This window comes from Heptranchias perlo, chromosome 21 (assembly GCF_035084215.1).
Source record: "Heptranchias perlo isolate sHepPer1 chromosome 21, sHepPer1.hap1, whole genome shotgun sequence".
NCBI lineage: Eukaryota > Metazoa > Chordata > Chondrichthyes > Hexanchiformes > Hexanchidae > Heptranchias > Heptranchias perlo.
Genome location: NC_090345.1, coordinates 43,102,582 through 43,125,135, shown reverse-complemented (window position 1 = coordinate 43,125,135; position 22,554 = coordinate 43,102,582). Strand labels below are relative to the sequence as shown.

The 22,554-nt window shown below is 42.2% G+C and overlaps 1 protein-coding gene across 3 annotated transcripts in view; it reads right to left on the bottom strand.

Moving 5' to 3' along the window:
• Positions 1-4,171: 4,171 nt before the first annotated feature.
• Positions 4,172-22,554, bottom strand: part of LOC137340191 (protein bicaudal C homolog 1-like) — a 255,822-nt gene continuing 237,439 nt past the window's right edge. For all 3 annotated transcript variants that reach the window (XM_068002585.1, XM_068002586.1, XM_068002587.1), the window contains 4 exons: positions 21,865-22,021; positions 18,228-18,388; positions 17,104-17,203; positions 4,172-7,616 (listed from right to left, as the gene is read on the bottom strand). In XM_068002585.1, coding sequence (XP_067858686.1) covers positions 7,486-7,616; positions 17,104-17,203; positions 18,228-18,388; positions 21,865-22,021 — 549 coding nt within the window. In that variant the 3' untranslated portion in view covers positions 4,172-7,485. The remainder of the gene's footprint in view (positions 7,617-17,103; positions 17,204-18,227; positions 18,389-21,864; positions 22,022-22,554) is intronic.

The following is a 22,554-nucleotide window of genomic DNA, read 5'->3' as shown; positions in this document are numbered from 1 at the left end:
GGGGAAGTGTGAGGTCACCCACTTTGGACCTAAGAAAGATAGATCAGAGTATGTTCTAAATGGCAAGAAGCTAGGAACTGTGGATGAGCAGAGAGATTTAGGGGTCCAAGTACAGAAATCACTAAAAAGCTAGTTGACAGGTACAAAAAAATAATTTAAAAGGCTAATGGAAAATTGGCCTTTATCTCAAGAGAGCTGGAATACAAAGGGATGGAAGTTATATTACAGCTGTATAAAGCTCTGGTTAGACCCCATCTGGAGATACTGCATTCAGTTCTGGGCACTGCACCTCAGGATGGATATATTGGCCTTGGAGGGAGTGCAGTGCAGATTCACTAGAATGATACTGGGGCTAAAAGGGTTAACTTAGGAGGACAGGTTGAATAGACTAGGCTTGTATTCCCTTGAATATAGAAGATTAAGGGGTGATGTAATTGAGGTGCTTCAAATGATTAAAGGAGTTGATTCGGTAGATAGAGAGAAACTGTTTCCTCTGGTGGGGCAAGTCTAGAACAAGGGGGGGGCATAATCTTAAAATTAGAGCTAGGCCATTCAGGAGCGATGTCAGGAAGCACGTCTTCACATAAAATCTGGTACTCTCTCCCCCAAAAAGCTGTTGAGGCTGGGGGTCAATTGAAAATTTTTGAGATTGATATATTTTTGTTAGGCAAGGGTATTAAAGGATATGAACCAAGACGGTAGATGGAGTTAAAATACAGATCAGCCTCGAGGGGCTGAATGGTCTTATCTTGTTCCTAATAAAATTGGTAGAGTTCGAGCCCTTATTGAAGTGCTGTTCCTTTAAATGCAAAAATAACATAATGGTTAATGGTCATTCATCCCTCGACTTCAAATCAATAATTTTGAGACCAATGATTGCTGTCAGGCTCTGCCTGTGACCTAAATGACTAAATAATGATTCAAACGATGAAACTGTGTCAGGATGTCTTAAATCTGATATAAAATGTGTGTGCTGAATGCAACTTAACTTATAGACAAATCGCACACAAGGGCCATACCATCAAGAATAGAGTCTGTTGAGTTATGTGTTAATGTACATTGCATGTTAAGGAGTTAAGTAAATTTAACTTACATACAGCACAGAAGGCCATTCGGCAAATCGCATGTGTGCCGGCTCTTTGAAAGAGCTATCCAATTAGTCCCACTTCCCTGCTATTTCCCCATAGCCCTGCAAATTCCCCCCTTTCAAGTATTTATCCAACTCCCTTTTAAAAGTTATTGTTGAATCTGCTTCCACCACCCTTTCAGGCAGTGCATTCCAGATCATAACAACTCGCTGCGTAAAAAAATTTCTTCTCATTTTCCCCCTGGATCTTTGCCAATTATCTTAAATCTTTGGTTACGGATCCACCTACCAGTGGAAAGTTTCTCCCTATCTATCAAAACCCCATATAATTTTGAACATCTCTATTAAATCTCTCGTTAGCTTTCTCTGCTCTAAGGAGAACAACCCCAGCTTCTTTAGCCTCTCCGCATAACTGAAGCCCCTTATCCCTGTTACCATTCCAGTAAATCTCCTCTAAACCCTCTCCAAGGCCTTGTCATTCTTTCTAAAGTGTGGTGCCCAGAATTGGACACAATACTGTAGCTGAGGCATAACTAGTGTTTCATAAAGGTTTACCATAACGGACTTGCTTTTGTACTCTATGCCTCTATTTATAAAGTCAAGGATCCCATATGCTTTTTTAAGTCTTCTCAACTTGTCCTGCCACCTTCAAAGATTTATGTACATACACCCCCAGGTCTCTCTATTCCTGCAACCCCTTTAATATTGTACCACTTAATTTATATTGCCTCTCCTCATTTTTCCTTCAAAAATGCATCACTTCACACTTCTCTGCATTAAATTTTATCGACCATGTATCTGCCCATTCTACCAGTCTGTCCATGGCCCCCTGAAGTTGGCTACTATCCTCCTCACTGTTTACTACATTGGCAAACTTTATCATCTGCAAACTTTGAAATTATGCCCTGTATAATCAAGTCCAGGTCGCTAATGTATATCAAAAAGAGCAGTGGTCCCATCACCGATCCCTGGGGATCACCAGTGTATGCTTCCCTCCAGTCTGAAAAACAACCGTTCACTACTACTCTCTGCTTTCTGTCTCTTAACCAATTTCGTATCCATGCTGCCACTGCCCCTTTAATCCCATGGGCTACAATTTTGGTAACAAGTCTATTACGTGGCACTTTATCAAACGCCTTCTAAAACCAATGGAAGTAAAGATCAGGCGGTTTCAGTTACAGGTGGGCACTTCGCCTGCAGTTTACTCCCAAGTGGTTAAGACAAAAATTACCCGCAACAAGTCCAGAGAAAGCTAAGGGGTCATTGGGCCCATAAAGCCCACTCTATTCACAGGTTACACATGATTATTCTATCATAGACTTCCTCCACCACCATCACATCTTGTTTAAAGGATTACATTACTTCCCCTGTATCCAGCAGTGTTATTAATATCTTTATAACCTTCGATCCTTTTTCTCAGTAGATGTCTCTATCCACTCTCAATCAACTACCTCCTCTGTGGTTTGTTCTACATGTATCCATCTAAAACGAAGCTCAGATAAACCTTGTACCACCAATGAAGAAACTGCTCATTTGTGCTTTGGATACATCCCACTCGAACCACATGATCAGGTTAGCCACATTGCCCAGCAGATAAAGGCAAAACAGCAGGCAAACACGGCACATAGCAAGGTCCCACAATGAGGTGAATGGCTACTTAATTTGTTTTGATGGTGATAGTTCAGGGATAAATGTTGGCCAGGACACCAGGAGAACTTTCCTGATCTTCTTCAAAAGTCCACCTAAACAGGCAGGTTTAATGTCTTCTCTGATGGACAGCACTTCCAGTAATGCAGCGCTCCCTCAGTACTGCACTAATGAGTCAGCTTAGAGTATGTGCTCAGGTCCATAGTGGGGCTCGAACTGGTACAACAACTTGCATTTATATAGCACCTTTACCATAGTAAAACACCCCAAAGTGCTTCACAGGAGCGTAATCAGACAAAACAAGGTTACCAGAGATCATTGTGTACAATACGAATTGAATATATAAATGGCATTGGACACGGTTCTGGAAACATAGGATTATTACAGCATATTGTGGCAGCTGGGATTTGAAAATGGCAGAACATTGGATGGCCAATTCTCATACAGAATCCAACAGTGCAGGCACTAGAATGGCTGGAATTTTGGATGACCTGCATCTCAATTTCACCAATAACTGCCTGAGAGCGAGTGTTGCTAGTACTCAAGTCAAACTGCTGGTTGGAGCGGTGCCTGATGGACATAGAACATTGATCCTTTGGGATAGTAACAAAAAAAGCTGGCAGAGTCAGGTGACCCACTATGAGTGGACTCCTATTCAAACTCAGGAGCACCAAGCATGTGGAACAGACCAGAGGCTAGAAAGTTTCCCCCTTTCTGGCTGAAGGTGATTGGTGACGAGCAGGAAATGAGGAAACCTGGTTAAAACAGGGTGGGGTGGGGGGTTTGAGCACAATCCCATATAGGAAAATGAAATTCTTGAGCTATTTACAATTAAAACCTGATATATATATATTTAAAAAAATGAAACTCAGATGCACCGGTCTATAATGAGCAGATGAAAGAAGCTTGCTATAGAAGGCAGCAAGTGTATTGAGAAAGGTTTTAAAGCAAAATACAATCTACAAATATTGCAACTGTCCCCAAGCAGCACATCCCACCACCGTTACACAAAATTAAAATTGGTCATTTTTATACAAAGTAACTTAACAAGAAATATGTCATTTGCCCAAGTACGATGGATCGTTGCACTTTCTGAAAAAAATGCATGATTAAGAACATTTGCCTTATCAAGAATCTCTCAGTTGTAACTAAAGTACACTCCCACACTTTTTCACTGTCGTCATATTGTTCTTTAGCTAAAAATTTATTGCTTCGCAATTGAAGCATCAGATGATAAAATCCACTGCTGTGTTCTCACACATGATAAGCTGCAAAATAAGATCTGGAACAAAAGTGGTCTTTCACAGCTGAAGTCCCAGGAGACATATTCAGACAGGTTAGGAGGGAGTTGTTGCAATACCATAACTTTACCAGAGTGTGCATGTTTGGCTCTGTGCAGATACAAAATATATTTACACAACAGACTGTAGAGAAGGATTTATAAAATTATCTTTTAATACAACATAAAACTGTATTGAAAATTTCCTTTGTTAAAGCTTATCCACAAACAATATCTTTTTTTTAAAACCGAAAGTCATAAAAAGGACATTAACTCCCCCCCCTCCACACTGAAAATAAACATCTGTGCTATATTTACAGATAAATCATCACTCAAGGCACTGAGTTATTGCTAACCTTCACCTTAAGCTGACAATCAAACTGCATTGTGCATTAGATAGCCATTGTGCTTCGGTGTTAAGTCTACTGCACAAGGTTAGCATGGCACCACCTCACACTTGTAGTGAGACAAACGAGTATTCTTCCAGTGTTTTGTACAGAATATTCTTTCAGCTTAGGTTCCGTAAACTGAAGAGCCTTCACTTTGGTGTACACACATAATCGCTAACTTTTTAAGACTTTAAGAGGGATTCACAATAATGGATTTCCCCTTAGTTGCTAATAATTGAGAAAAAACAAATCACAAACCTACATTTTATATATAAAAAAGTGACAAAACATAGCCTCTTCCCTTTGAGTGTGCAAATTTGTTTTCGATTAATCTAACAATTATCTATACAGACCATACGCATAATTGCCATTGAAAATAGAAAACAATATTAAACTATTCACATATTTTTATATCACTAACTTCACTCACACAGCAAAGATGGTGTTCACCGTAAGCCAGTAACACAGAACACTTCATATAGCGGTTTAAGTCTTACAAAGTGTGTACCCTTTTGCATAAATACAATTCAGCCACTTTACGGCTCTCCCTGTTTTAAAATGTCCCACAGAACAGGACAATCTGGACATGGACATCAACATAATCAGATGGCAGAAAAGGTAGGCACTTTGAGATTTCCTTCATTTCAGTTAAAAACGTTCATCGATCCACCATAAACAACACAAACACTTCATTCTTCAAACTCCTTTGGGCTCGGTAACTGCGCCAGGAGAACCATACGTGCAAAACAGAACACTAGGAAATAAGACTTCAATGGGCATAGAGAGAAAAATACTAAAACAGAAAACTCGCATTGCCCACGGACTTTCCTGGATCACAGGGTGTTACTGAAGCAAGGAGCACTGAAGAACAAGGAAAAATTAGGAAATTGATTTTCGCACTCTGAAGAAGACGAGTTTGAGAACTGAAGGTCTCCTCATCGCCTAGAGTCATGTGTGCACTCTGCCAGGCTGCTGCAGAAGTGAGACAACTTTGTCTTCGTTTGGGGGCATGGCGGGGAGGGGAGGGGAGGGAAGGAAAACTGAAATTGACTCTGCTTTTGTCAATATCACTTCTTACCAGCTAATCACAAAGCATCATCAGTGGCAGTTCTGCGTAAGTGTGCAGCTCTCCAAGATGGAGGACAAAACGTGTGGGAGTCATCCAGAGAACAGTGGACCTGTGGAACAGGTTGCTGGCTCGTGCAGTGAATGCTGACTCGCTGAATTCCTTCAAGCGAGAGCTGGACCTGTTTCTGTAGGTACTCATCACATTCATCAGGATGTCCTGGATTAGTTTTGATCGCCTAAAGGGGTCGGAGAGAAATTTTTCAGATTTGTTATCCCCTAATTGACCTGGGTTTTTAAATCAGGTTGTTCACCTCTCCCAGGAGATCGCAGTCTCAGGTGGGGTGGAGAGTGTATATGATGATGCACGAGGTATCGCAGTTGTGTGGGTCAGGCTGGATGGACCAGAGGGTCTTTTCCTGTCCGTTATGAGTCAACAGCAGAACAAATTCCACACAAATCAAAGCACTTTCAAAAGGTAATAAGCACGACATTCAAAACTGCAATGCAACAGAAGTTTCAAGAAAAACTAGCAGGATATTTAGGTCCATCTGTTTCAATTTCAGGCTTCTCCCACTGCCAAGTACACCCACATACCTACATATCATCTTACTATTATTTTAAAAAAGTTTGCAAGAAAATGAAGATATAAATTTTGCCAATATCAACTGTTTATATGGCCATTTCTGCTCTAGCTCAATTTGCACGGGAAAACTGCTTAAAAACAAACCTTCGTTCTTGCTTTTCACAGTACCACTGCAGAGGTGCGTCAGAATAGACACTGGTACCTACGTACTCGCGCACCTGGATGATGCCCTCTGGAAATGTTGTGCCACTGAAATTGTTCCAGTTTAGCCATTCCTGTCGGGCCAGTCGTTGGGAACATTAAGAGTTGTGAATAAATAAGAACTCAATAAATCCAATAGGGAATTCAGGACAAACTTCTTTACCCATAGAGTAATGTGGAACTCGCTACCAAATGGAGTTGAGGCGAATAGCATAGCTGCATTTAAGGTGAAGGTAGATAAACATGAGAGAGAAAGGAAAGAAGGTTATGCTGATAGGGTTAAATGAAGGTGGGAGGAGACTCGTGTGAAGCATAAACATCGGCATAGACCAGTTGGGCCGAATGGCCTGTTTTGGTACTGTAAATTCTATGTAATTCTATGAAAGAACTCGGTGCAACAAATGTGTAAAAAGTTATGGTTTTATAAGCATTGTAGTGTAGAAAAGCAGCATCTCGAATACAGTAAACTTGCTTAAGATGGCAGTAAAATGCAATCTGGTTTAATCACTGAATAGAGGCACTGTTTCAGTACTTGAGGGAACATGGCTGTCTGGTGACTGGTGACCCAAGCCTCACTGTACAATAATTAGTATCATAATACACCTCTGGAAAGACCCTACCTTTGCTCAAGTACCGTCAGACGCCCATTCCATTTCCTCAGCGCTGCTAATAAAATTGATCTTTTTTTATATGAAGACCAGAGGGAAAAAAAAACATTTCCACAGGTCTAGAAAACCAGGACATGTAAAGTGCAGAGGAAATTATATTTAAGTCTCTCTACTCAGCAGTACAACACATCTCACCATCTTGTTACAAATATTACACACAATGCACTTTGGTTAGTGGTTCACGTTTAATTCTACGGTAGAACCTAACATTTCAGTGCATAATTTAAGTTTTTGTTCGCTAATAAATAATATTGAGCAAGAAAGCTAGTGATAATGGTCTTATTATTCTCTGATCTGCATATAGATAAGTAGTACCATATTTGGTGAAACAGCAAAAGGCAACCATGGAATACACATTGATAGGCCAGTATTTTCCTTTTTGGCACAACTGTTTGCGCAAAATCATTAACAGGCTTTGGTCCATGTAATCCAAACTCCTAAACCCACCAAGGGCTCTGTGCAGTAAATGCTCTCCACAGGGCTAACGTTGCACCACAGTCTGTGCCTGCTTTCACCAGCTGTCTCTTCACGGCAGCTACGGGCAAGCGAGTTCCAGTTCACTGCTACCACCGGCCACTGACGCTGGCGATGTCGGAGTGATACTGCCGCGGTAACCGGCCACTCGCTCCGCCTTCTAGAAACGTCGAGCGAATGCTTGGAGGGTCAAAGGGCTTTCGACAGTTTTTATTTAATTCTGAAAAGGGAGCAAAAAGCAAAAATGTTTATTGGCATTGAGGCCCAGGCACCAGAAATAAGACTCTAGTTTAGTTATTGCAGTCACATGTATAACTTAAATACCAGTACCAGAATGTCACATTAAGTTAATATTCTCATTTCTCCATTCTCTTTATGTATTCTTTGTTTATTTATCCCGTATGTAGCAAGACCTGAGCAACATCCAGGCTTGGGCTGATAAGTGGCAAGTAACATTTGCCCCACAGAAATGCCAGGCAATGACCATCTCCAAATCCCCCACCATCAACATACTGGGGGGGGGTCACCAATGACCAGAAACTCAACTGGACCAGCCACATGAATGCTGTGACTACCAGAGTAGGTCAGAGGATGGGTATTCTGCGATGAGTGACTCACCTCCTGACTCCCCAAAGCCTTTCCGCCATCTACAAGGCACAAGTCAGGAGTTTGATGGAATACTGGCCACATGCCTGGATTGGTGAAGCTGCAACAACACGCAAGAATCTCAACACCATCCAGGACAAAACAGTCCGCTTGATTGGCACCGCATCGACCATTTTAAACATTCACTCCCTTCACCACCGGCGCACTGTGGCTGCAGTGTGTAACATCTACAGGATGCACTGCAGCAACTCGCCAAGGCTTCTTCGGCAGCACCTCCCAAACCCACGACCTCTACCACCTAGAAGGGCAGCAGGCGCATGGGAACACCATCACCTCTAAATTCCCCTCCAAGTCACACGCCACCCTGAATTGGAAATATATCACCGCTCCTTCATCGTCGCTGGGTCGAAATCCTGGAACTCCCTTCCTAACAGCACTGTGGGAGAACCTTCACCACACGGTTTGCAGTGGTTCAAGAAGGCGGCTCACCACCACCTTCTCAAGGGCAACTAGGAATGGGCAATAAATGCTGGTCTTGCCAGCGACAACCATCTCCATAGAATGAATTTTAAAAAAGGACGTGTTGTAGATTGAAAATTAAACTAATAAAATATCCGTAAGTAAAATTAGCTGATCTCCCTTTGCATTGCTCATGGGCGTCTTAATCCACCAATAGCAGGGCAGAGAAATACCCCCCAGCCTGAAGGCCCAGAAATGCAAAGAGGTAAAAGTGCCTCAGCCAGCAGTGACCAGCAGAGTGGGAGCGGGGCTGATCTACACCTGGGGCAGCGGGACTAGAAGGAAGCACTGGGATAGAAGCAGCCTCCCATTCTCCCGCATGTTGTGCGTCTTGGCCTCATCCACCCACGTCACCTGCCTCGGGCTTCTGGTGCTCCCGGCCCTGCAATTGACTGGCCGTTGACCTTTAAGTGCAGAAAGCGCCAGTGCCACGTGCCAGGCTCCCGGGCTTCTCTTTATCATAGAACGATTACAGCACAGAAGGCAGCCATTTGGCCCATCGTGTCTGTGCCTGCTCTTTGAAAGAGCTATCTAACTAGTCCCATTCCCCTGCTCTTTCCTCATAGCCTTGCAAATTTTTCCACTTCAAGTATTCATCCAATTCCCTTTGGAAAGTTATTATTGAATCTGCTTCCACCACCCTTTCAGGCAGCGCATTCCAGATTATAACAACTCACTGCATAAAAAAATGTCTCCTTATCTCCCCCCCAGTTCTTTTTCCAATTACATAAAATCTGTATCATCTGGTTACCGATCCTCCTGTCAGTGGAAACAGTTTCTCTTTATTTACTCTATCAAAACGCTTCATGATTTTGAACACCTCTATTAAATCTCCCCTTAAACTTCTCTGCTCGAAGGAGAACGACTCTGCTGATGGGAAACTGGCTCTTTATTTATTACAGTGCTCACAGTGCTAATATTATGACTGTCAAGTCACTTTCACTCAACATCCTCCTTAAAAAGCAAACAGTTGGCTCCTCACCGGCAAAGAGCAGCCAGCCAACCCCCAAGGCATCTCTCACACCTCAACAGAAGAAAGTTCCCTCCCCAACAGCACAACAACCAACGGCTCCCCCTTCTTGGTTGGCTCCGTTGCCTTTGCCAATATGTGTAGTTATAGAAAATTACATAAACACTGACAATAAGTCAACTCAATGAACACGGCAACCGTGTATGAACAGGAATCAATGTATATCTGACAATTACAATTAAAACACATTCAACAGATGTACTTCCCAACAACTGGCTGTTTTTAAGCAGTGTCCAAATTATGACAAGGGAGACAATCAATTCTGATTAAATATCTCTGTGTCACTGCGATGAAGTGAGAATTGTTTGGGGCTGAATGAATGGACGGATGGATGTCCATTAGAGAGATAACTCCCAGTTAGATGGTTTTCAAAGAGAAACTTGGAATCTGATGACAGAATACCATTTATCAGATTTAGAAGAATTAACTCTATGATATTTGAGTTATTAAGAGGAGGCCTGAAATTACATCAAACAACTTGCATTTATAATAGCGTCTTTAACATAGTAATACGTCCCAAGATGCTTCTTGGAGCATTATCAGACAAAAATTGACACCGAGCCACATAAGGAAATATTAGGACAGGTGACCAAAAGCTTGGTCAAAGGATTTTAAGGAGCGTCTTGAAGGAGGAGAGAGACAGAATGATGGAGAGGTTTAGGAAGGGAATTCCAGAGCTTAGGGCCTAGCCAGCTGAAGGCATGGCCGCCAATGGTGGAGTGAAGGAAGTTGAGGATGCGCAAGGGATCAGAATTGGAGGAGCGTAGAGATCTCGGAGGGTTATCCTGAGTTATTGGGGTTTAATGTGTTTGTCTGAAATTATTCTCGTCTCTGTTTTACCAGGCGCAGAAGCCTATTTATTTTAAACAGGTTAATGTTATTTAAAAAAAGAGGGGAATTTGAGGAGCACATTAAGCATTCATACACTAGTATCCCACGGCCTAACTTCAGGGACATGGCTCCTATATCTCCCCCCCCATCTGAAAGTAATCCAGAACGTGATCAGAGGAAATGAGTCAAGGTTGACCGAAAGAGAACAGAACATTTTATTTTTAAAAAATTATTTAGGCAAATTGGTGTTCACAAAGGCACTAAAAATTAATTCTTCACCCTCATTCATCTCTGTACAACAGTATACATGTTAAATATAATGTTATTGGCAATCACGTACAAAATCAAAGTGACTAAATAAGGTGTGTATCTTTGTAACAAGCCGAGAAATGAACCGAAGAAACTTTGCAGGGCTAATGAGGTTAGAATCTGTTTCACAATAAAAGGACAACGGTGTTCATTAAAAAGTAAGGAGCCTGTTTTTACAGCTGAGGTGACGAGGAAAAGAGGATTCTGGTCGGCACAAAGACAAACAAAAAGCAGAAACCAAGAGTTCTAAAGTATCTCAAACCGTGATGGAAACCAATGTACTAACAGTGTAAGAGAAGTATGATCTTTATCAGCACCAGGATAGAGTGGTGATGGCTAGGGAGTCTACAAGAAACCTGTATCAGTAGAACATCAGTTTTCTGCCACCTCTACAGGTTACAAAGGATGTTCGAGAGTTATATAGATTGCTGTCTGACAGTTGTGCATTTGGGCTGGTGTCGTTTCTCCAATAACTGTAACGCATACTATTTATTTAGTGCATTACCATTTTGTCCTTGTCCAAGACCATGGTTAGGCCTCATTTAGAATACTGGGCCCAACATTGGTCTCCTTATACGGGTGGGTGATATTGAGGTTTTGGAAAGGGTGCAGAGGAGGGTCACAAGATTAATTCCCAGTTTAAAACACCGTAGTTACCCAGATAGGCTCAAAGGGGTTGGGGTCTGGAAGCTTTAAAGAAACGTAGAGAGGGGTGATTTGATCGAGGTTTATAAAATAATGAAGGAACCAGATTGTGTGTATGTAGAATCATAGAATCGTTACAGCACAGGAGGAGGCCATTTGGTCCATCAAGCCCCTGCCGGCTCTTTGTAAGGGCATTTCAGTTAAGTCCCATTCCCCCGCTCTGTCTCTGTAGCCCTGCAAATTTTTTCCGTTCTAATATATATCCAATTCCTTTTTGAAAGCCACGATTGAATCTGCTTCCACCACCCTTTCAGGCAGCGCATTCCAGATCATAACTACTCGCCTTTGGTTCTTTTGCCAATCACCTTAAATCTGTGTTCTCTGGTTCTTGACCCTTCCGCCAATGGGAACAGCTTCTCTTTATTTACTTATCTAAACGCTTCATGATTTTGAACACTTCTATCAAACATGGACATACGAATTAAGAGCAGGAATAGGCCATTCGGCCCCTCGAGCCTGCTCTGCCATTTGGTAAGATCATGGCTGATCTGATTGTGACCTCAACCCTACTTTCTCGTCTACCTACTATAACCTTTGACTCCCTTGTTAATCAGGAATCTATCTAACTCAGCCTTAAAAATATTCAATCACCCTGCCTCCACCGCTCTCTGGGGAAGGGAGTTCCACAGACTCACGACCCTCAGAGAAAAAATTTCTCCTCATCTCCGTCTTAAATGGGAGACCCCTTATTTTAAATGTGGCCCCTAGTTCTAGCCTCTCCTATAAGGGGAAACATCCTCTCAGCATCTACCCCTTCTAGTCCCCTCAGGATCTTATATGTTTCAAAAAGATTGCCTCTCATTCTTCTAAACTCCAGTGTATACAGGCCCAACTTGTCAAACTTTTCCTCATAAAATAACCCCCTCAACCCAGGAACTAGTCGAGTGAGCCTTCTCTGAACTGCCTCCAAAGCAATTATGTCCTTTCTTAAATAAGGAGACCAAAACTGCACACAGTATTCTAGATGTGGTCTCACCAATGCCCTGTACAACTGTAGCAAAACATCTCTACTTTTATATTCCATTCCCCTTGCAATAAATGATAACATTCCATTTGCCTTCCTAATCACTTGCTGCACCTGCATACTAACTTTTTGTGATTCATGTACTAGGGCACCCAGATCCCCCTGTACCTCAGAGTTCTGCAATCTCTCTCCATTTAAATAATATACTGCTTTTCTATTCCTCTTGCCAAAGTGGACAAGTTCATATTTTCCCACATTATACTCCATCTGCCAATTTTTTGCCCACTCACTTAACCTATCTATATCCCTTTGCAGACTCCTTATGTCCTCTTCACAACTTACTTTCCTACCTACCTTTGTATCATCAGCAAACTTAGCAACCATACTTTGTCCCTTCATCCAATTCATTGATATAGATTGTAAATAGTTGAGGCCCAAGCACTGATCACTGTGGCACCCCACTCGTTACTTCTTGTCAACCTGAAAATGACACATTTATGCCTACTCTCTATTTCCTGTTAGCTAACCAATCTTTTATCCATGCTAATATGTTACCCCCTACACCATGAGCTCTTATTTTTTGTAGTAGCCTTTGATGTGGCACCTTGTTAGAAGCCTTCTGGAAATCCAAGTACACAACATCCACAGGATCCCCTTTATCCACGTTGCTTGCTACTTCCTCAAAGAACTCTAATAAATTAGTCAAACACGATTTCCCTTTCACAACGCCGTGTTGATTCTGCCTGATAGAAAATCTCAATGCAAAGTGCCCTGCTATAACCTCCTTAATACTAGATTCTAGCATTTTCCCTATGACAGATGTTAAGCTAACTGGTCTGTAGTTTCCTGCTTTCTGTCTCCCTCATTTCTTGAATAGAGGAGTTATATTTGCTATTTTCCAATCTGATGGGACCCTTCCAAAATCTAGGGAATTTTGGAAAATTAATACCAATGCATCTACTATCTCTGCAGCCACTTCTTTTAAGACCCTAGGATGATGTCAGCTTTTAGTTCTAATATTTTTTTCAAAACCCTTTCCCTGGTGATTATAAATGTTTTAAGTTCCTCCCTCCCTTTCACCTCTCAATTCACAATTATTTCTGGCATGTTATGTGTATCCTCTACAGTGAAGACGGACACAAAATATCTTTCAATTCATCTGCCATTTCCTTATTCTCCATTATTAATTCCCCAGACTCACTCTCTAGAGGACCAACGCTCACTTTACTTACTCTTTTCCTTTTTAAATACCTGTAGAAACTCTTACTATCTGTTTTTATATTTCTTGCTAGCTTTCTCTTGTACTCTAATTTCTCCCTCCTTATTATTCTTTTAGTCATTCTTTGCTGTGTTTTATATTCTGTCCAATCTTCTGACCTGCCACTAATCTTTGCAGAATTCTATGCTTTTTCTTTCAATTTGATACTATCTTTAACTTCCTTAGTTAGCCACGGATGGTACGGCCTTCCCCTGGAGCCTTTCTTTCTCACTGGAATGTATCTTAGCTGAGTGTTATTTAATTCAATATCTCATTAAATGTCTGCCACTGCATCTCTACTGACCTATCCTTTAACCTAATTTCCCAGTTCACTTTAGCCAGCTGTATTCATGCCCTCATAATTGCCCTTATTTAAGTTTAAAACACTAGTCTTAGACTTACTTTTCTCTCTCTCAATCTAAATGCGCAATTCCATCATATTGTGATCACTGCTACCTAGGGGCTCCATTACAATGAGGTCATTAATTAATCCTCTGCAGCTTCTCTGCTCTAAGGAGAATAACCTCACCATTTCCAGTCTATCCATGTTACTGAAGTCCCTCATCCCTGGAACCAAGCAGACCAATTATTTCAACTGGATAGGTTAGGGAGGACCAGGTGTCACGCTTCCTAGTTATGTAAGGGCAGAACTAGGTTGGACGTTAGGTGGCTAAGAACATAAGAGCATAAGAAATAGGAGCAGGAGTAGGCCATACGGCCCCTCGAGGCTGCTCCGCCATTTAATAAGATCATGGCTGATCTACCTCAGCTCCACTTTCCAGCCCTATCCTTTGATTCCCTTAGTGTCCAAAAATCTAACGATCTCAGTCTTGAATACACTCAACGACTGAGCATCCACAGCCCTCTGGGGTAGAGAATTCCAAAGGTGGTTCTTTTCCCACAGAATAGCGGACCTGTGGAACAGATTGCCGGCTCGTGCGTTGAACGCGAAGTCACTGTATTCCTTCAAGCGAGAACTGGACCTGTTTCTGGCTGAGGTGGAGATCACCTCATACAAGAGGTAAGTATCCTGTAATGCCAATGTGATCTCCTGGACTAGTTTCGATTGCCTAAGAAGATCGGAGAGGAATTTTCTAGTTTATTTTCCCTCCAATCGGCCTGGGTTTTAACTGCTTTTTTGCCTCTCCCATGAGATTACATGGCGTCGGGTGGGGAGTGTCTGCATTGTGATGCACCAGGCGTCAGAACTGTGTGGGACAGGCTGGATGGGCCAGTGGATCTTTTCCTGTCTGTCATTTTTGTATGTTTACTCGTATGTATTTCTTTCCTTCCTGTAATCGTCTACACCCACATTCCGTAAGATTTTCACAATAAAATTAAGTCCCATATTAAAAAAAACAATTTGAGTGTGAAGAAATATTCTAAAAAGGTGATGGTGGAGGGTGAAAAGGCAGGTGCACACACACAGATACAACACATCTTTCTGGGGGGACAGAAGGATTCAGCAGATCCAAGTTAGGTCATTCACAATTTTCTCTTTTTAAAAAAAGATTACTTTCTTGACCTCTTGTGTTTAAGTTAAGGTGCGTCGTAGTGCTGTGTAACATACGGTAGCAGTTAGATGGAGGATAAAGCTCTCCCTGTGTTATCCCAATGACAGCTCTTGCCCCACCTGAACTCCCTTCCTCCACCTGCCATCTTTCCATTTCCCACCACCAGCCAACATTAAAAGATGTTTACTTGGCTGGTTTTTCAAGCTGATAGTTCCCGAATGTCCCCCAAACCATTTCAACCTAGGATTTTGTGATGACAAAGGAACTGGGAAACATATAGTTATACATGCCAGGACCCTGGGAGTTCCTCATTAACAATGCTCATTCATCAGCTTGAGGGAAATTATTGTATATTCATGCTACTTTCTTTGTTTATTATTAATTCTCGGGATGTGGACGTCGCTGGCGAGGCCAGCATTTATTGTCCATCTCTAATTGCCCTTGAGAAAGTGGTGGTGAGCCACCTTCTTGAACCGCTGCAGTCCGTGTGGTGAAAGTGCTCCCAACAATGCTGTTAGGTAGGGAGTTCCAGGATTTTGACCCAGCGACAGAAGGAACAGCGATGCATGTCCAACTCTGGATGGTGTGTGAGTTAGAGGGGAACTTGGAAGTGATGGTGTTCCCATGTGCCTGCTGCCCTTGTCCTCCTAGGTGATGGAGGTTGTGGGTTTGGGAGGTGCTGTCGAAGAAGTCTTGGTGAGTTGCTGCAGTGCATCTTGTAGATGGTACACACTGCAGCCACGGTGTGTCGGTGGTGGAGGGAGTGAATGTTTAAGGTGGTGGATGGGCTGCTGATCGAGCCTGTCGGTATCTCTGCCAAATCAAATGTGGCTATTGGCTCCAGGCCTTGTAGGCATAATGTACATCAGAAGCTCATCAAGGGAGATAAAAAAATATATAAAGAGTGCTGGAGATGCTCAGCACGTTCATCAGTCTGAGAAGGGGTCAGAACCAAAACGTTCAGCTTATTTTCTTTCAGATGTTGATTCATCTGCCGTGGATTTCCAGCATTTTTGTGATCTTCCAATCTGGAACTCCAACCTGTTCTACAAACTCCAGCAGAAACCCACCCCAAACCCGAAAACTCCGAATCTCACAACGTCACGTGCGTTTTTTTTAAAACACAGTTGATTTAAATGACCTTTTTTTTCTCCAAGAAAGAATGTCACCAATGAGTTTTAGGCAAATGTGCACATTTAACCAACATATGAGTTTTGATAGGACGGTAACACGGCCTATTGCTCTTTGCTGCGATCAATTAAATAATGGACATTGTCCGGGGGAGACTGCAAGGGGGTTTTTGCAGTCTCTCCTGTCAGAGAAGTCACACGTATCAGCGATTTTAGTCATTACCGTTCCACGTTTGAAGCTCCAAGACTCAACCCCATCGTACTCAAACAGTGATGAGCCTCAAATGATGATTTCTGCCACGTCTAACCACCTGTAGATAGTTGTGATACTGAGTTTAATTTGAAAAGTTGGCTCCCCACTGACTGCAATCAGGGTTGTGTATATTAAACCAGCCGGTCGGACAATGTGTTTTAAAGGCAACATTAAGGAAGGTGCTAAATAGATCTCTCCCACTTAAAACTACAAAAGCAGGTTTGCATTAGGCAATTTTCAATGACCGAGCATCTCGTATTGTAATTTAGCACAAAACCCCCGCGTTAAAGTCATTAACTAGTAAAACTCTGGGACTGATAGCAAACAACATCTTCGAAATCAAGCTGGACCCTCTATGATTTAGGGAGAGCTGTGGTACTTAAAAATCTGTAGCCATCATTTTCATTTTTTGAAATGTTTTTAAAATATGCTTCTGTGTTGAATTCAGAAACACGCAGAGATGCTGGGACAGGGGGCTGGTTTCCCCTTGAACTGCTTTCTTTCAGTATTTTCACAGGCACCTTCAGGCTTGTTCCTATTTTATTGAGAAGAACAAATTGTTTAAAAAATATACAGAGATATACGGACCTGAAATTGCAAGCAGCATTTTCCTTCTGGCACCAAATGTGGTAATTCCGAGCTCCTTCAAGTCCTGGTCAGTCAGGGTTAGGAAAGTCTGAAGGTCAATCTAAGAAGTCGTGAGGAAGAGCGAGGTCAATAACTTCCCGTAGGACGCGGTAAATGGCAGAATCCGTGTGGTGAAACAAACCTCCTCGCCCTTTACTACTGTCTGTCTTCTACTGCTAATTTTTAAGGCTCCGTTTTTGTTTTAATGGCTGCTTATATCAATGATGAAATGCTGCCCGTTGATGTGTTTTCATTGTAAGAGGACAGTTTCTGGTCAAGTGCTGAGGTGGCAGGCGACCATTTTACTCGCACAAATCAGGAACGGTCAACTCTACTGGAGCTTCCAGTGATGGAGAGAAGAATTTCAGGAATTATATATATCAATCGCTGTACCTATTGCATTTTGCCATAATCTTTGCAATTTGATGCACAGTTAAGTACACTTACAGAGTAAACAAAAATGCATGTGAAAATATCTAGAGAGACACAGGGTGGTTTAGTGGATTTGCACACAACTCTTTTCACCTATGGGTCCAATCCAGCTCACACTGACGGGATAGAACTCCTACCGCTCATGAATTTGGATCGTCTCAATCCAGCTCCTGGTGGGCCTGGTTCCACAGCAGAAAACTACCCCCAACTTAACATGAATGGAGCTAAACCAACAATCTCAACGAGTCACTTAAGGATAGCTTCTAGAATCTAGAAAGCTAAACTGCATTGGTTCAGTAACAGTGCGGTTCTATGGTTGGGTTAAGGCCCAGTATTGAGGCACAGTAGAGGGAGCTTCACTCCACCTCTGGCTGCACTGTGCCTGCCCTGGGAATGCAGGGCACTGAATTCGCAAAATGAGAAAAATGTCCCAGTACTGGCATCAATCTTTTTGCTGAACGCAGATTCCTTTCATCCCCACCCCCCTGCCTCCCCCCAACCAAATAAATTTCCTTTTATTCCAAAGTACTTCGTAAGAATAAGAACAAGAACTATATATATATATATATATATATATATATATGTAGTTTTAAAATATTCCTGGGAGCATGTATAGATTTCATTGACATTCAATGACGAGCGAGCGGACTAACCTCTTGCTGCTGGAAGATATCCATGTATTTGCCTAAACCGAGCTTGCTGAAGAGTTCGGGCAATTCAGAGCCTTTAAAGGAGCTATTCAGGGTGCAGCCATTGCTACCCATCAGGGAGGAAATACAGTCCATATAATTACTGCTGGTCAAGTAGTGCTCAGCTGAGGAGACAAAAAGTTCAAATATTACACCTGAAATCCATTACAGAAACTCACTGGGGGTGAAATTGGTCTATGCCAGTTGCCAAAATGGGCTCATAGCGAATCAGAAGCCCGTTTTAGGGACATAGGTATTGCTAGATGAGAAAAAAAGACCATGGTCCATCCAGTTCACCTTCTACCATCCTGGTAGTCCCATGATACAATGATAATGAAGTTGTTGATTAATCAATCCCCATCGATTAGTCTACAACAGAGTCAGACATGAGGTGAGGAAATCCCAGTGGTGGAGAGCTTCGGGAGCCAGAGGTCTAAAGTCACCTGTTCCTCCCAAGCATGCTACACCGTGCAGATTCGCTTTGAGCTCGTTTCGTATGGCTGGTGTTGACCAATTTCACCCTCTTTCTCTCTATTGATGGGGAATCCATTTTGCGAAGTGCTACAATCCTTAGGTCGATGTAGCCTGGGCTCAAATCGAAGTTACACTAATTCAACCTTTTTTTTTCATCTCTGGGGAGGGAACTGAGCAAAAGGTAGCAGAATCTTGATACACAGCTGAAATAGTTCCTTAACTTAGCACAAGGCGAGGACAAATTAGTCGGTCTCTCTTAGAGAGCGCTTAAGAACAACTGATGTGAGCAGCCTCTTACTAATACAGTACCAGCTCCTCACACGAGGCTGGGTTAGTGCGCACAGGCTGAATTTCTTGCTTGAAACTGTGGCTACTGGAAGTACAGATTTTCATACTGGTGGTAGTGGAAATATTTTGCTCATATCTCTTGTGTTACCTCACACCAGGCTAGCAATAGGGAGCTAAAGTCAGGGCAAGGGAAACACAATATAAACAGTGGGACAAGTAACTGACAACTTCTATACTGCCCTCACTCCCAAATTCACTGGAGGAAAACCAAATTAGAAAGTTATTTTTTATCTACGTGCGAATTCCAAATAATTACATTTAGCATTCCAAGATCGCACTTGGCATTATGGGGATGCAGTCACTGGCAAGGTAGGTAGGTAGCTGTATTTGCTATGGTACGGGAACAAAACTCAAACTAGAAGAATGAGATTTAATGGACTGTACAAATAGTTTACCCACTAAGAGCTCATGAAAGGACAAAGCGTAGCAAGGGAATCCCCTCTGAATTTATACTTAGCAACTGCTTTGCTGCCAGGAATCTCGGGAAATGTCGGACTTGATGCACTCCAGTACTGCAAAATAAGGGGAGGTCATTCTTTTGGGGCTACATGGTGAATGCTTTACCCAGCATCCAGATAAAGATACATCTGATCATTGAGGCTGCAATAGATGTGAAAATGTTTCATTTCTCAGCACCGACAGTCCTCACCAAGACGAGCAATGACTTCCACCCCAACATGAAAGTTTTATGTACACAGCACAGAGATGGAATGAGGGACGTGCCCCATCAGTAGTAGGTACAATAAACGTAATGACGTTAACAGACGTGAATAAAGATGTTCTGATGAAAGACACCATTTGCTTCATTTTAAATTTTCATAAATTGCTTCACAGAAATCCCAGGCGCCAGTTCTGCCAAGATCAGGAAATGAGAATTTCACTGCATTTTATGGCTACAAACACTTCAACATGTTTTATGCTGGGATAAGGAACTGCGACTTTATTTTTAAGGCCCCACATTTAGGCAGACATTTGTTTTTATCTCTGGAGAAGGAACTGAACAAAAAGTAACAAGATAATCTCGATCCACAGCACACATACATTCTTTATGACTGTATGGCTATCCAGATTACAGGACTATTATGTTGGGCCAGATCTTGCTGTAAAAATAACGACGTGTGAACGACGCACACCGTTATTAATGCGCAAATCAACCAGTAAATTCAGGGGATTGAGAGATACGCAGTGAGTTGTGAATCTCCAGAACCTGCTGGTCGATTTATGCCACTCCCCTGTTTGCTTCGCCCTTAGCCTCCCCGTTATTTTTAAGAACTTGCTGGAATTGCACCTTAATTGTCCATTAAACTCGCCACAGAAAGTTAAGTCTGGTAATTAACAGCATAAGTATCTTTTTAATGATGTGACATTTGTTAATACAATGCCAATCAACCTCTCTGGCCCAGAAACTGAACAATTTAAACTGCGGAGTCTCATTCCTTCAAGTGGTAAATTGTTCTTGGGAATTTTAAAAATGTCAAATTTTTAATTTTTAATTTTTTTTCTTACTTTTCCTTTCCGTCTCTTTTTTCTCTCTCTGTTAGTCCAATCCATCTTTCCCTCTCTTTATTTCTCTTTCTGTACCTGATTTGACTCTAATTCACCTTCCTTCTCAACCCTTAAATCTCATTAGTTAAGGAGATAGACTGTTGGTCCCTCCGTTCACTAAGGGCCCACATGCCCCGATGCCCTCTCCGCCCCGTTATCAGCTCACACTTCCAGCAAGTTACGGTGCAAAAAAACTTTGAGCTGAAGGGTGCAGTAAAAAGTCTAACAGGGCATGGCTCACTCTAGCAAGATCTGGCCCAATACATTTTTCACACAAAGTGCAGTGGAAGTCTGGAAACCCCTCCCTCTCCCCAAAAGCCTGTGGTTGCTGGGTCAAAGAAAATTTTCAAGACTGAGATTGATAGATTTTTGTTAGGCAAGGGTATCAAGGGATGAGGAGAAAAGGCAAGTAAATGGATTCGAGGTACAGATCAGCCATGATCTAACAGAGCGGGGGAACAAGCTCGAGGGGCTGAATGGCCTATTTAGGTTCCTACATTATTCTAGTTGCGGGGCTACAGAGGGAGGAGGGGTTTCCTCCTCCGTGTTTATTAAAAACTCAAATTAATTGTTGCTCCAATTGTCTTGGTTTGACGAACAAAACTTGCACCATCACAGTGGACATTAGAGTTAAACTGTAAGGCAAGGATGGAGCCCATTCTAAAAACATCAGCTTTTATTATGCATTGATTTCACCGTTATTGGTTAACCTATGCTCTTTCGCAAAACTTTTTAAGAAAGTTTGACTAGGGGCCTAGATATAAGATAGTCACTAATAAATCCAATAAGGAATGCATGAGAAACTTCTTTGCTCAGAGAGCGGTTAGAATGTGGAACTCGGTACCTCAAGGAGTAGTTGAGGGAAATAGCATAGATGCATTTAAGGGGAAGCTGGATAAGTACATGAGGGTAAAAGGAATAGAAGGAAATGCTGAGATGGTTAAATGAAGTAGAGTGGGAGGAGGCTCGTGTGCAGCGTAAACACCAGCATAGACCAGTTGGACCGAATGGCCTGTTTCTGTGCTGTAAATTCTATGTAAGTTATCCGATACCTACAGTTTTAAAACCCAATCTTTAACAACTGCAGAATAAATAATGCATTGGAGAGTTATAGAATTATACAAAACCTCGACTATAAATACAGCAAGTAGCAAGTACATTTAGCAATCTCCCCTCAATGTTATAGCAAGGTCGAAAGAGGAAAGTCCTCAGTCACAATGCCTGAAATGCTTACATGGGTTATTTTTTCGCTGAGGGCTGTTGATGGAAGTTGGGAATTCGCCATGAGAGCCAGCACCGGAGCCATTCCGATCCCTCCAATTATCAGAATCACTGCCACCCCCGATACACTCCCGACTGTTCGACCGTGATAACGTCACTGTTGACGATGACTGCAGAGGAAGATCATTGTTAAACGGCACTCGTTTCTTCTAACGATGTGTAAAGACTTTGGTGAACTCCTTTAAAGTGTGACAGATTGCTATCTAACCTGTGCCAAGCCAAGTCAATAACCATTGTGAATCACCCCCCTGTCCTTTAGGCATCCATCTCACTTAGTTATCCCTTCCCTGAGGACCGAGTTATAGCTTTTCCGAGTTTTGCCTCAGTCTTTAGTAAAACAAACTGATCCCCTTTCTGAACACAGAGGTGGCAGTTCGTTCCGCAGCCATTTTGCATTCAACCACAAAGACCAAAACCACCCATCAGGAGAAGCCACTTCCCCAGTTACATTCCTCAGTGGTTAATGTGGGCTGGAAGTGGAACAGTATGGCAATCTACCTCTTCAATATAAACTGGCCGCCTGCACTAAGGGGATATCACTATCAGGAAAGACTGAACAGGCTCGGGCTCGTTTCTTTAGAAAAGAGAAGAATGAAGGGTGACCTGTAAAATTAACAAGGAGTTTTGTAAAGATGATGTTGTG